The sequence below is a fragment of the Tamandua tetradactyla genome, chromosome 16 (assembly GCF_023851605.1).
Source record: "Tamandua tetradactyla isolate mTamTet1 chromosome 16, mTamTet1.pri, whole genome shotgun sequence".
NCBI classification, from domain to species: Eukaryota; Metazoa; Chordata; class Mammalia; order Pilosa; family Myrmecophagidae; genus Tamandua; species Tamandua tetradactyla.
This window is the reverse complement of record NC_135342.1, coordinates 21,123,592-21,136,875: the sequence shown is the minus strand read 5'-3', so window position 1 is coordinate 21,136,875 and position 13,284 is coordinate 21,123,592. Positions and strand designations below refer to the sequence as shown.

The 13,284-nt window shown below is 47.7% G+C and overlaps 1 protein-coding gene across 6 annotated transcripts in view; it reads left to right on the top strand.

Annotated features, from left to right (window-relative positions):
• Window positions 1-13,284, top strand: part of LOC143659063 (uncharacterized) — a 27,635-nt gene extending 14,351 nt beyond the window's left edge. For 2 of the 6 annotated variants that reach the window (XM_077131607.1, XM_077131605.1), the window contains exons 5-13: window positions 956-1,069; window positions 1,326-1,472; window positions 3,152-3,295; window positions 6,035-6,157; window positions 7,648-7,779; window positions 8,238-8,387; window positions 8,919-9,083; window positions 9,353-9,499; window positions 12,266-13,284. In XM_077131607.1, the coding sequence (XP_076987722.1) occupies window positions 1,358-1,472; window positions 3,152-3,295; window positions 6,035-6,157; window positions 7,648-7,779; window positions 8,238-8,387; window positions 8,919-9,083; window positions 9,353-9,499; window positions 12,266-12,495 (1,206 nt within the window). In that variant the 5' untranslated portion in view covers window positions 956-1,069; window positions 1,326-1,357 and the 3' untranslated portion in view covers window positions 12,496-13,284. The other 4 variants (XM_077131606.1, XM_077131609.1, XM_077131608.1 and 1 more) reach the window with 4 other exon arrangements.

Sequence of the window (13,284 nt, the reverse complement as noted above, 5' to 3'; positions counted from 1 at the left end):
CTCCGATTCCTCTCCTTCCTGGCGCTCCTGGGGGCGCTGGGTGCCCCAGCAGGTGAGCACATGTCATTGGGGCCCCTCAGAGGGGGAGAGGGTTGGTCTGAGGGCAGAGGGCATCTGGCTTTGGTGTCTGTGGCCTTTGCCCCTTCTTTACCGGGGCTTGCCATCTAGCAGTGGTTGAGAACGCAGTTCTGGAGCCGGGCTGCCCAGGTTCAAATCCTGGCTGTACTACTTCTTAGCTGTGTGATGTTGGGCAGACTGCTGAACCTCTCTGTGCCTCAGGTTTCCGGAGTCTGTGAAGTGGGAGTGATAATGGCCTTGCCTCAGAGCACCATTGGGGCTATTAATTAAAGGAACATGTTTGAGGAACTCAGCGCAGTACCAGGCCTGTCTGAGTGGATATCCAGACTCAGCTATTCTTCTCCCTTTACTCTCCTGCCTGTCCCCCACTTTGGCTATAGTTCAACCAGCATTTGGACTGGGTTGGGAAGTGGGTGGTGTAGAACCTAGCAGGTCCTCACTATGTGACCTTGAATGAGACCCTAACCCCCCTGGGGGCTTCAGCTTCCTCTGACAAGGTCAGAGGTTTTCAGACTGTGCTTCCAGGAGCCTTGAGGTTTCTTGGAAGAGCCCCGGGGACCCTACTGGAGCTCAGAGAGAAGCCTTGGGCAGATGGAAACGCCCTGAGACCCCAGCCTAACAATGGAAATTCCACTTTCATCTGCTCAACTTTGGGGTTTCAAGGGAGACGTTGCTTGGGGGAAAGTTCTATGGCAAGGACTACGGGGTTAGATGGAGGCCATCAGAGGCTCCGGCTTGGAAATTCTGGGAATCCCCCCCACCTCCAGACCTTCACCTGTGCTATTTTGTCCACCTGCGATGCCATTCACACCACTGGAAAATGTTCCTTGAACTTCCCTTGCTCACCTGGAGTCTGATCCCTCTGTTCTCCCCACAGGGACCGCCAAAACGTGTCCAGCCTGCTCTTTGTTGAGAAACTGCACTGAGATAGCTTGTCCTTCCGCCCAGGATTCCTGCTTGTTCAGCCAGACGTACCTGGGCGAGGGGCCAGGTGGGATGTGAGCAGAGAAGACAGACAGATGGGGTGGCCAAGCGCTGGAGGGGAAACTCATGGAAAAACCACCCAGTGGGACTGGAGAGTCCAAACTTTGCCTCATAGCTTGGCTCAGTACTACTGGGGTGGCAGCAGGGGTGGACTCAAGGCCAGCTGAGGTTCTAGATTTATCTTTGGGGAGTTCTGCAGAGGGAGCAGAGGTCTGGGAGGCTCGGGGGGACCTCTAATCTTTCTTCCACAACCTTTTCCCCAGAAAATGGAACTCTGATTGAGAGCGGGTCGTGCATGGCCGCTGGAGAATGCCGAGAAGCCGTCTATGCCCTGACATATGGCCCCAACTCAAGTCTATGGGTCACCATAACCTGTTGTGACAACAACTGCCGCAGGCCTGCCAGGCAAGGTATGTCGGCGGGGCCTGGGGCGTCACACACCTGAGTGGAGTGTCACGGGGCTTTGGACTTAATTTCCGGCTCTGCAGCTTCCTGGCTGGCTGATTGGGACAAGAAATCTGCAAAATGAGTTTTGTACGAGGCTGGCATATCATAAGGAGTCCATGAGTTATAGCTGTGCTTATTCGGTTATTGGGGGGCTGGAGAGAAGCCCAGGATTCTTCTTTCTTCTTGAAGAGGGGCTCCCCTGATGACTGGCTGGTCAAGCAGAAAAAGGAATGTTATGGGTGGTGACAGGGCCAGCTCTAGGGTGAGGCAAGTGAGGCGCCCGGGGTACAGCAATTACGGAGGCACACACGCTCAGCGCTGACTCTACACTTGCACAACCCTGAGAGTCAGTGCCTCCTTAAATTTTGTGCCCCGGTGCTGCCCTTCCCTCACCCTAGTCCAGTGCCTGGGTAGTGATAAAGATCACTTTTTATTTCTTGCATATTTCTTCAAAAATGGAATTTGTATTAGGCAGACGTTGTAATGGGGAGACCTGAGACTGCTCTATACTTAGAGCCACTTTCAGCTCTGTCCAATACAATGCAATGTGTAATTTAAAAATTTCTAACAGCCACAGTAAAGAAGTAAAAAGAAACAGGTGAAATTAATTTTAAGAATCTTTTATTTGAGCAAATGCATCTAAAATATTATTTCAGCTTGTATATAATCAATATAAAAATACTTAATGAGATCTCTTTCTCTTTTTTTTTTTTGCTAACCTTTAAAACCTTCTGGGTATTTTCTATTTTCAGTGGATTTTACTCAAAACAGATCAGACAGATTTCAAATGCTTTATAGCTGTGTGTCCTTCTTGGGTGGGTCACAGAATTTGCGGATGTGTTTTGAAATCACCATTATGTGTTTGCAAATGGTTGAAGCAAAAGGCTTAGGATAGAATCACCTTGGGCTAGAGGAGAAATCAGCTCTGAAGCCAAAAAAAGCTTTTTTGGGCTTCTGCTCCCGGCAGTAGGGTGGACTAGATTCTTCGAAGCATTTTCCGTCTACAAATAACAGTTCCGTGTAAGGTTTTCTTTAGTCTACTTTTCTGTATTTGCCAAAGTTTCAATATGAGCTCAAATCACTTTTTTAAAACTCCTCGTGGTTTATGTTTGACTTCGGAAAAATATGCTTAAACAATTTCCTCTTAAATGTTTCAGATCTCTAAGAAATCTTTGCAAATCAGTTGGTGTGAGTGGGAGTGGAGAGCCCCAAAGTCGCAGTTCTGCTTTTTGCAGAAGGAACACCATGAAATCTTAAATCTAAAACAAGATCACTTTTTGATTACTTTTGTAATTCAGGGTCTCTGGGGCAGGGATTATGTCCGTTGGAGGGGCTGCTGTGTCTTTTTCAGTGCCTGGTATACAGTAGGCACTCAAGAAATGTTTAGGATGAAGACTTATTTAGGACAGATGAATAGCCTTAGGGTCAGCTCCATCTTCTGCTCTGTTCACTGATGGGACTGAGTGTCAGGGGCTGGAAGGAGGTGGTTGAGAACAAATGGCTGTCAATCTAGAGGACAATGAACTGGATTGTGTGTGGAGGTGGCAGGAGAGCCAGGGCGGGCAAGAGGGCTGGCGGGGAAGCGGGGCTGCAAGGGGGCTTCCCGCAGCCCCTCCCACCTGACTGCCCCTGCACCCACCAGAGACCTTCTACGAGGCCGAGCCCAATGCGGTGAGGTGTCACTACTGTTCTGGGGACAAGTTGGCCCCGTGTGACTCCCTGTCAGTCGTCAACTGCACCGGAAACCAGACTGTGTGTGTCACCCTCATCGGGACGTGGCATGGAGGTAAGGGCTCCCGTGCCCGTGTGCTCTGGTTATCAATGGCTGCATAACAAATCACCTGAAAACTTAATGGCTTAAAACCACAGCACTCATTTATCAGCTCATAATTTCTCGGGGTTGGGAATTCAGAAAGGGCTCAGCTGGACAGTGTGGGGTCTCTAGAGTGGTTGTGATTAGAGGGTGGCAGGAGCTGGGATTGCGGGGGCTTGTTGAGTCTCTCATATATACATGTAGACTCAGGCCCCTTTCATGTGATCTTTCCCCATTATTTGGGTTTCAATTTCTCATCTGCTAAAACATACCACACAATGGGTTGGCTTAACAATGGGGATTTATTGGCTCACGGCCTGGAAGGTCTGCTTCCTCCTGCGGTCAGGATCTTCTGACTGGCCAGCAATCACTGGGGATCCTTGACTTTTCCACCACCTGGCAATACACATAGCGGCATCTTTTCCTTCCTTTTCCGGGCTGCACTGACTTCCAGCTTCTGGCTCCCCGCAGCTTCTTCTGTGGCCTTCTTTCTCTGTAAGGCCTCCGGCTAGGACTTAAGACCCACCCTAAGTCAGCTGGGCCACACCTTAACTGAAGTAACCTCATCAAAATGTCCTATTTCCAATGGGTTCACATCCACAGGAATGGATTCAGATTAAGAAGATGTTTTTCCAGATCACGTAACTCCCAAGCCACCCCAGTTAGGTTGGACTTTCTCATAGCATGGCAGTGTTTGGGTTCTTTATGTGGTGGCTTTTCAGGAGCAGATAGTGTAGCAAAAAGCTGCAGCTGGGGGCTAGCTGGGCATCTCGCTCTCTCTTCTGTCATTTCAGGGCTTTTCTACATGCTTCCTCCATGTTGGGTAGGTCGGGTTTCCTCACATCATGGCCTCCTCTAGCTTTCCACAGGATAATAGAAGACTTCAAGCATGAGTACTCATGTCACTTCTGCCATGTTTAATTGGTTGAAATAGTGACGAAAGTTCATCCGTTCTAAGAGGAAGAGACATAGACTTCTACCTCTTGATGTGTCAAAGTAAAGAATTTACTTTTGTTTTGCTTTTTGAAATCACCACCATGTGTTTCTAAATGGTGGAGCAGAGGGTGTTTGACGAAAAGGCTTAGGCTAGAACCATTGCTGGCCAGAGGAGACACCAATTCTGAAGCCAAAAAAGCTAGAGAGAAGTGGCCTGGCCTTCTGCTCCTGTCAGTGAGAAAGTCTATGAAGGACTTTCCAGCTACAAATAGTGACATACTGGGGTTGGGGAAAGGAGCAGGTATGGCCTACTCGGATGGGAAGAAGTGTTTTATCACTGGCATTGTTTAGAACTGCTGGTGCATAGTGATGATAAAAAGCAGACTGTCTTTTAGTAGATTTTGTTATGGTTTTTAGCTCCTCTACAGACAATGTTCCCCTTTAAAGCCTTCTCCCAGGACAGACTACTCTCATTTCCACGCCCCTCCCCCTGCCACTCTCCCATTCTAGGTAAGACAACGTTACAAATGAACTAGACCCTCTAAAAAACATATTGTTCCATGCTTTTGGGGGGCTTGCAGGAAGCAATGGAAATTCCCAAGGGACCCAAAAGAAAACAAAAGAAAAATGAGCAGAAACCAGAGGGAGAGCAGTAAGTAAACGTGGAAGGTACAATGACATTGAGAGCAAATGCTGATAACAGCTTGCTTTGGGTCTTCGGCCAGCAGCGTGGTTGAGGAACTCATTCTGCCTTGGTTTCCTAGGCTGCTCAAAGTAAATACCATGAAATAGGTCCACTAAAACAATGGGAATTTATCTGCTTATGGTTTTGAGGCCAGGAAAATGTCCAAATCAAGACACCGTGAGGGCAAAGAGGGCAATGCTTTCTTCCCAGAGTCTAGGCACTTGTCATCCTTGGCTCCTCTGCCACATGACAAGGCACAGGGTGGCACCTTGCCTTGGGAATTTCAAGACTGTCAGATTTCTTATTTAAATTTGGATCTCTGATCTCACTTTAAAGGGGTACATTGTCTGTAGAGGAGCTAAAAACCATAACAAAAAGAGAAAGAGCTGGTCTCTCCCTTCTCTTTTGGTTTCATTGATTTCACCTTCTTGCTTCCATAGTTTTCTCTTTCTCATTCTGTATTTATTCCATTTATAAAGGACTTCAATAAGAGGATTAAGAGCCATCTTGAATGGGGTGGGTCACCCTTAACTGAAGTAGCCTCGTCAAAAGGTCCTACTTAAAATGGGTTCACATCCACAGGAATGGATTAGATTTAAAGTTATGTTTTTCTCGGATACATACATCTTCAAACTTACCACATCCTTAGGCTCCCACGTTAAATCAGGGAGCTCGGAAGGAGACTGAAAAGCACTTTCAGTGTAGGTCCCCAGGAGTCCCATAGATCCACATCAACCATGGATGAGCTCACAATCAAAGCTCATGAATAACACAAGGAAATAAGCCACCATCTGTGACAGCAGACACAACAAACCACAGATGAGGAGCTCATCTATTGTAATCATCGACTCCAAGAATATAAGATAACGATCTGTGATGCATTTGAAAGAATAAGGTTATAATCACAGAAATGAGCAGGTAATGAGAGATTGTAAAAATTGACCAATCAGGTTTGAAAATGAGTCATGCAGAACTACCAAAAGAGGCTGCCAAGAGAGATGGGAATTTCAAACAGAAAAAGATAGACCTTGAGGCAGGAGACCCAGTCTCTGAGCCTCCCTGAGTAGCCTCCCTCTGGTTTTTTTTTTCAGGGCATCCCCAAATGCTGAAGGGCTGTGCTACACCAGAGATCTGCCATCTGCCAAAGAACACCACCCTGGGCCCGAAGGAGTCTGGGTTTCAACTCTCGGCCGGTCCTGAATGCACACAACCAGGTATTTTGAGTCCTGCCTTCCTGACACCCTACCCTTTGTCCACTGCCCGGATCCCATGTACACTTCCCAATCCTGTATACTCCTGAGTGTCTCCTCCCTCCAACCATAATGTTCCCAAGTAGTGTAATTACCTATCTGCACACATATACACAACAATACCCGACACACTCAGAAACAGAAAACCCCAATGGTGACATAATCACAAACATCCCATTTATATGCCGGCACCCAAAGCACATCTATGGAGGTACGTTCATTTATAAACACAAACATCCTGATAACAGTGAGATCAGAGATCCAAATTTAAATAAGAAATCTGACAGTCTCCATTTTTCTTTATTTTCTTCATTTCCTTGTTTGGTGGAGAAGGCAGAATTGCCGATAGTCTTCTTTTGGTTTAACAAAGAAAACTTGCAATAATTTTCGTCTCCCAGAAGAGAGAAATGTTAATTGAAATAGAATTTATCAGGGCAGCCGTTTGTTAAGCGAGACAACGGAACAGAATTTCAGACATTTTAGAGGTGAAAGATGAAGAGAGAGAAGCGTTCCCTCGGTGCTGGAGTCTTAGAGACGCATTTCTAGAAGCCTCACTGGCAAGCACTGTGCTTTGGTGCAGCAGAGGATCTGCTCGTTGAATCTGCAGGCAAAGGGGGAACATTTTCCCCTTAGCATCCGCAGACTGCCAGCTACTAGGAGTTTTACTTTTCAAAACTAAGCAGTGGCAGTGCAACGGTGGCTCAGTGACAGAATTCTTGCCTGCTACGCCAGAGACCTGGGTTCGATTCCTGGTGCCTGCCCATGCAAAAAAAATAAACAAACAACAACAAAACCAAGCAGTAGATTGAATTAATGATTGCAATGAAGAAAAGAAAAAAAAGACAGACCTGGGCATTCAAACTTTACAATATGGGAAAGAATAGAGAAAAAAAAATAGGATTACTAACAACCAGAAGATGGAGCATGGAATTTTTCCATATACAATTCCTACGGACACATAACATATCCATGCCTAGACACGATGGTTCTCAGATTCATACATCTGGACTGGGAAAGGGACAGGTACAAATACACACAAACATGCAAAGGCATAAAATATATACACACACAGCCACTCTGAAACACATCATCAATATCCATAAACAATCACACCTGTACACTAACAAATATATCCAGCTTCCCCCAAACACTGTGAAACACAGACACACCCAGACCCACAAAACCAGCCTTTTACACATACGCATCAACACATATACATGTTCTCAGCTACACACATAGACATGTGGTCACAACAAACATCCCCATGGCTTGCAGGCAGACAATTCCAGAACACACAGACAGACTGTGAACACATGCACCCACAGTCACATATGCGCACGGCTAACTCACACATGCAAACTGCACCCACATGGAAGTGCGCAAACATGGACACGCTCCAGTGTGCCCAGAAACACATACAGACACAGGTGGTCCTCCTCTTCCTCTCCTTCCAGGTACCCATGCGCCTATAGCCCACACGGAGGGCAAGCGCACCACCTGTTTCACCTGCTGGGACCCCCACCACTGCAGCCCTCTCCCCTGCCCGGAGGGTAGGAACTACTGCCTTCAGACCTCAGGCATCCTAGGTGAGTTCCCATCGAGGCGGAGAACAGGACCCGAGTAGGTGGGAGAGGCAGAATTGGGGCCTTTTGCACACCAAGACTTCTCCTTGCCCTCCCATGTCTGCTGCCTCAACTCCAGCCATTTTAGTTTTTTCCTGGCCTTGGAGGAGAGAGGCAGGGGTGCAGTGGGGGGTAGGGGTGGGGCAGGTAATTTGGGTTTGAAATCTGATGCCACATTTGTTTCAGGTATTTATCGCAGAGTAACATATCTTAAAACCAAGTGCTTAAAGCAACAGTGATTTCTTTTTCTCCAGGGTTCTGTGGGTTGATGGGGCTTAGCTGGGCAGTTCTGCCCAGGTGGGGAAGGAGGCAGGGGGTCATTTCTGTGGCCACATTCAGCTGGGAGCTCAACCGGGCCTGGGACTTTTAAGACAGCCTCTCATTCTCCAGGGCCTCCCTCCGTATGGTTTCTCTTCATTCAGTAGCTTGGCTGGAGCTCCCTTGCAGCCTGGTCGCTGGCTTCCAAGAGGGAAGAAGTAGAAACCTCCAGGCCTCTCTAGGGTTAAGCCCAGAACTGATGCATTTTACCAGTCAAAGCAAGCCACAAGGCCAGCTCAGATTTAAGGGGCAAGGTAGTCCACTCCACTCCTTGATGGGTCATGTTGGAAAAAGAGCATGTGGGATGAGAGACAGCATTGCTGCCATCTTGGTATTTTCTGCAACATTCTGGGCAGGAAGCCCCCTAAATCCCCTGTCGGTCTATCCTCATACGGGGGAAAACTGGTCTCTTCTAGAAATAGGAAGAGGAGTTGAACCTGAAATCAGCTCTTTGCTATCTTCCAACAGCACAAGTAGGACCAGAAAAGACAGTCCAGACCCAGTGCTGGGTGTTTCCAGGATCCCAGAGAAATTTCTGCCTAAGCCCATGAGGTGTTCACAGTCAAGTTGGGGAGCCATCCTGTACCCCAAGGGGAGGAGACAGGGTATGAAGGAAGGCTTCCTGAACCATATGTCTTGATGAATGGCAGGCCTTGAATGCACCGTGTGGGGTCTCAGGCAGAGGGGATATCCACAAGGTGACACCCAGAGGGATGGTGGGGCTTTGGGAGGCTGGTGGCTTGTGCTTTTCTTTTCTCTCCAGCTTGCCCTCCACCTCTCCACAGCCTTGGGGGATGGTAGCTCTGTCACCTGGAGAAATGGTTCCTGCATGGCCTCCAAGGACTGCAAATTCAACAACTCTATCTCTGCCCTGACCTTCAGCATTGACTTTGGCTTCTGGGTCAACACCTCTTGTTGCCAAGGCAACTGCCAGGAGCCCGCTCCTCCGGGTACTACGCCAACAGAGCAGTCAGACGGGTGCCCTAGGAGGTGGTGGGGTGGCTTCGGGTAGAGCTTGCCCTGGGTTGAGGAACAAAGGCAGACAGGCAGGGGCATTCACCAACACTCCTTCCCCAACCAGGCTTCCCTAAGGTGCCCCGACCCCAGCTCAGTGGGAAATCTCATTACAGTCATTCCCCTGTGGTAGAGTTTGAGTGCATTGTGGGCCCTGGGAGGACCTGAGAGTCCTTTGGGCTGACTTTCACCATCTCCCATGCAGTGCCTCTGCCTACCTCACACACCCTGAGCAATTTCCTGTGTCCTTCATGTATTGGGGATCTTCCGGAACCCTGCAATGCCTCCTTCTACCAGCAGTGTCCCAATGGGGAGACCGAATGTGTCCAGTTGAACCTGGAGCCTGAAGCAGGTAATGGGGTTATTGTGTGTGTGTATGTGTGAGAGAGAGAGAACGTGTGTGTGTGAGGGAGCTTTAGGGCCCTGGTTTTGGAGACAGGCATGCCTGAACTTGAGGTCTCTTCTCTACGACTTCATCTATGTGTGGCCTGAAATAAGCAGCTTCATTTCTTTGCACCTTCATTTGCTCCCTGGTTGACCTGGAGGCACAACTCGCGGGGTTTTGTGAGGAAGATGTGAGATCATGAGAGAACTGAGAGGGCACAGGTGATAATAGCAGATCTCTGGGGTCGGTCTAGCTGTTTGGGTTCAAATCCTGGCTCCACCACTTATGAACTGAGTGACCCTGGGCAATTGACCTTACCTCTCTGTGCCTTAATTTTCCCATCTGAGAAAGGGGACAATAATAGTCTTTAACTCATAAGACTGTTGTGAGAATTAAAGAAGAGAGTCTGTTAAATTTCTTGTTCAGCACTGTCCAATAGAAATATAATGGGAGTCATATATATAATTTCAAACTTTCTAGTAGCCACATTAAAAAAGTAATATAAAAAAAGTAAAACAGAAACAAGTGAAATTATTTTAGTAACATATTTCATTTAATCCAAGATATCATACAATGATCATTTCAACATGTAATCAATGTAGAAATTATAAATATGCCTTACACTCAGGTTTTGTTTTTTTTTTGGAATCTGGGGCATATTTTATGCTCACGGCACATCTCAATTCTGACCAGCCACATTTCAAGTGCTCAATAGGCATATGTGGCTAGCAACTATTGTACCACACAGGGCAGATCTAGAAAATAGGATATATTCCACTGCATCTAAGATGACGCTGATGGGAAGACAGGAAGACACGGCCCTATTTCCAAAATCTCAAAATGTGGATGAGGGGGAGGGGAACAGGTGTCTTGGAATGGATGAAATTCAGTGAGCAATAGTCCTGACTGTTGGATGTGTGCAATGCTGACATGGCCTGGAATAGGTCTTTGGTTCGTCATTGTCCAGGACCCGGTTGTGCTGGGGTCTGGGGTTGTGTGGACACACCAGAATGGATGTGCATTTGTGTGTTCCTTAGGCTGGGCGGGGGGAGTAGGTGTCGAGGTACAGGGTGTGTGGGTGTGCTCATGTTGATTGTATGTGAGCCCCTGGGGGTGTCAGGGGAGTTGTGTGTGTGACTGAGATGTGCGTGTGATTGTGTGTGCATGTGCACACAGGCGGATGGGTGTGCGTGAGAGTAGGGGCAGGATAGTGATTCTCAAACTCCATTCTGTGAGGCACCAAACACCAGTTCCTGGCAAAACGCAACATATGCAGACTGTGCTGGGAGACTTACATTTCTTTTTTTTTTAATATTTTTATTGAGATATCTGCACGCACCACACAGTCCACCCAAAGTATACAAGCAACAGCTCACAATATCATCACATTGTTGTGTATTCATCAGCATGATCATTTTTAGAACATTTGCATCACTCAAGTAAAAGAAATAAAAAGGAAAACCCCATATCCCATATCTCTTACCCCTTCCTCTCCTTGACTACTAGTATTGCAGTCTACCCAGTATATTTTTTTACCCCTTATTCCAACCCCCTATTATTTATGTATTTTTTGGTCCTTATTTTATGTTTCTTTCTTTCTTTTTTTTTTTGTATGCTGTATGGCGGGGGTCACATTTCATTCTTTTTTCATGGAAGTATTCCGCCCCCCCCTGCCCCATATTGCAGCACCATTTGTTGAATTGTTTGTTTGTTTGGTTTTTTGTTTGTTTGCATGTTTGGGAAGTGCATGCGTCAGGAACAGAACCCGGTCTCCTGCATGGCAGGTGAAAATTCTACCACTGAACTACCCTTGCACCCCCTTATGTTTTTTTTTTTTTAATTTTTTTATTCCAGAGAAGTTCAAAGATGAGTAAAAGAGAGAACAGTTCAATAAACCCCATGTGCCCATTACCCAACTCCAAAGTTTATTCACTCAATGCCCAATTTTATCTCTAACCCACCCCATGTTATCTTGAAGCCATTTTAGATATCATATAATTTAATCCCTGAGTATTTCCAAATTTATCTCTCAAAGATAAGGACTTAAAAATAACCTACAATGATTATGAGGATTTTCTTTTTTTAATCGGGAAAAAAAGACTATTTCACTTTCAGATCCCCCATCAAGTCTTCTATAAGCTGCTTACATGTGGATATTTATATCTCTCTATAAATATACCACATCATATTATATATGTAGCTCAGAAGAAGCATAGGGAAAAACAGAGAGAGCTTGCACTAAAATAGTTGCGGGCATTGTGAAACAGAGTGGCCTCCAGCTTCATTAAGATAGTTCATTTTTATTAATATTAATTTACTTAAAAATGAGTAAAAGAATATGTGCAGCGAGTGTAAGGAATAAAAGAACAATAATAAGGAAAGCACAGCCTTGGAAGGATCCCAGCTCAAGAAAACATTTCTGGTGAGTTTCACGAACGGATTCACAAATGGATTCAACTCTCCCCACGAGGTTGGCCTGACCCCAAATTTCCTTTTGGGTAGGACACATCTTTTAGGAAACCTGAGCAATGCTGGCAGATCCCAAGGCAGACCTGGGGAAACATAAACAGGCGACCCTGCGGGGCAGGAGGACAGCTCTGCGGGTCCGGTGTCAGCGGGTGACGTGCGCGTACCGGGACGCGCGTGTGCGCTCGAGTGTGCGCGCAGCTGTGAAAATCTGCCTGGGCGCGCGTGTCCCCGCGCCCTTCCTCATCACGCGCCCTGTGTCCTCAGGCGGCCGGAACCTGAGCGTGCGCGGCTGCGGCTCCCGCGACCTGTGCAGGACCCTGGCAGTGACAGAGGGGCTCCTGGTGTTCCCGGGCTATCGACTCGCCGGCCCGCCGGACTGCAGCTCCGGCCAGCGCGCCATCATGGACTCCAAGTGCCACTCGGGCGCGGCAGCTGGCCTCCGCGTCGCCCTGCCTGTGCTAGCGGTGGCCCTGGGGACTGCGGCACTCTCCTGAGGGACCCGCCTCAACCACCCTTGCCCTAGAGCTCCCCCTCCTTGTATCTTGTGTCACCAGATGGCGCCCTGCACCCCCCACCCCTCCTGGGGGCATTTCTGGGGCCTGGAAGCATCTGTTAAGAAAGTGAGGATTTCCCCAAATCCAGGCCTCCTGCCTCAAATTAAGACCTTCCCCAAGACTAGTCCTCTTTCCTTGTACCAGAGCTACTTCCTGCCGGGACCAAGACCCTATTCCACCAAAATCCATACTCCCTCCATTAGACTAGGCTGTGTTTTTCCTCTCAGATTAAAACCACCACCTCTGCTGCAGTCAGGCCTCTGGGCTCAACTAGGGCTAAAATCTCTTCCCTCAGATTAGGGGCTTCCCCAATGCCAGACCTCCTTCCTCAGGCTAAGGCTGTTTTTTTTCTTCCTCAGATTACAGAAGTCCCCCCAGCTGTACCTTCTCCTTCAGACCAGAGAGCCCGGAAGACTAAGCCTCCTTACTTAAACTAAGGGATCCCCAACATCAGGCTACTCCCTCAGACTAGGGCTGTGTCTCTTCTCTCAAACATTGAGGAGCAACTCCCCCTTCTTCTGTCTCCCTCTTTGGAGTCTAGCAAAATCCGGGGCAGCCAATATGGAGCTTGGGGACCTGCACCTTCCCAGGCTTTTAGAGTTCTCCATTCGACCCTCACCCTACGCCAGAGTGGGCACAGGGCTTGAGTAGGGTGACAACTTAGTCTTCTGATCGGCCCAATCTCCCAGTTGCAACCACCTCTGAATGAATTGCATCCAACAATGCCGA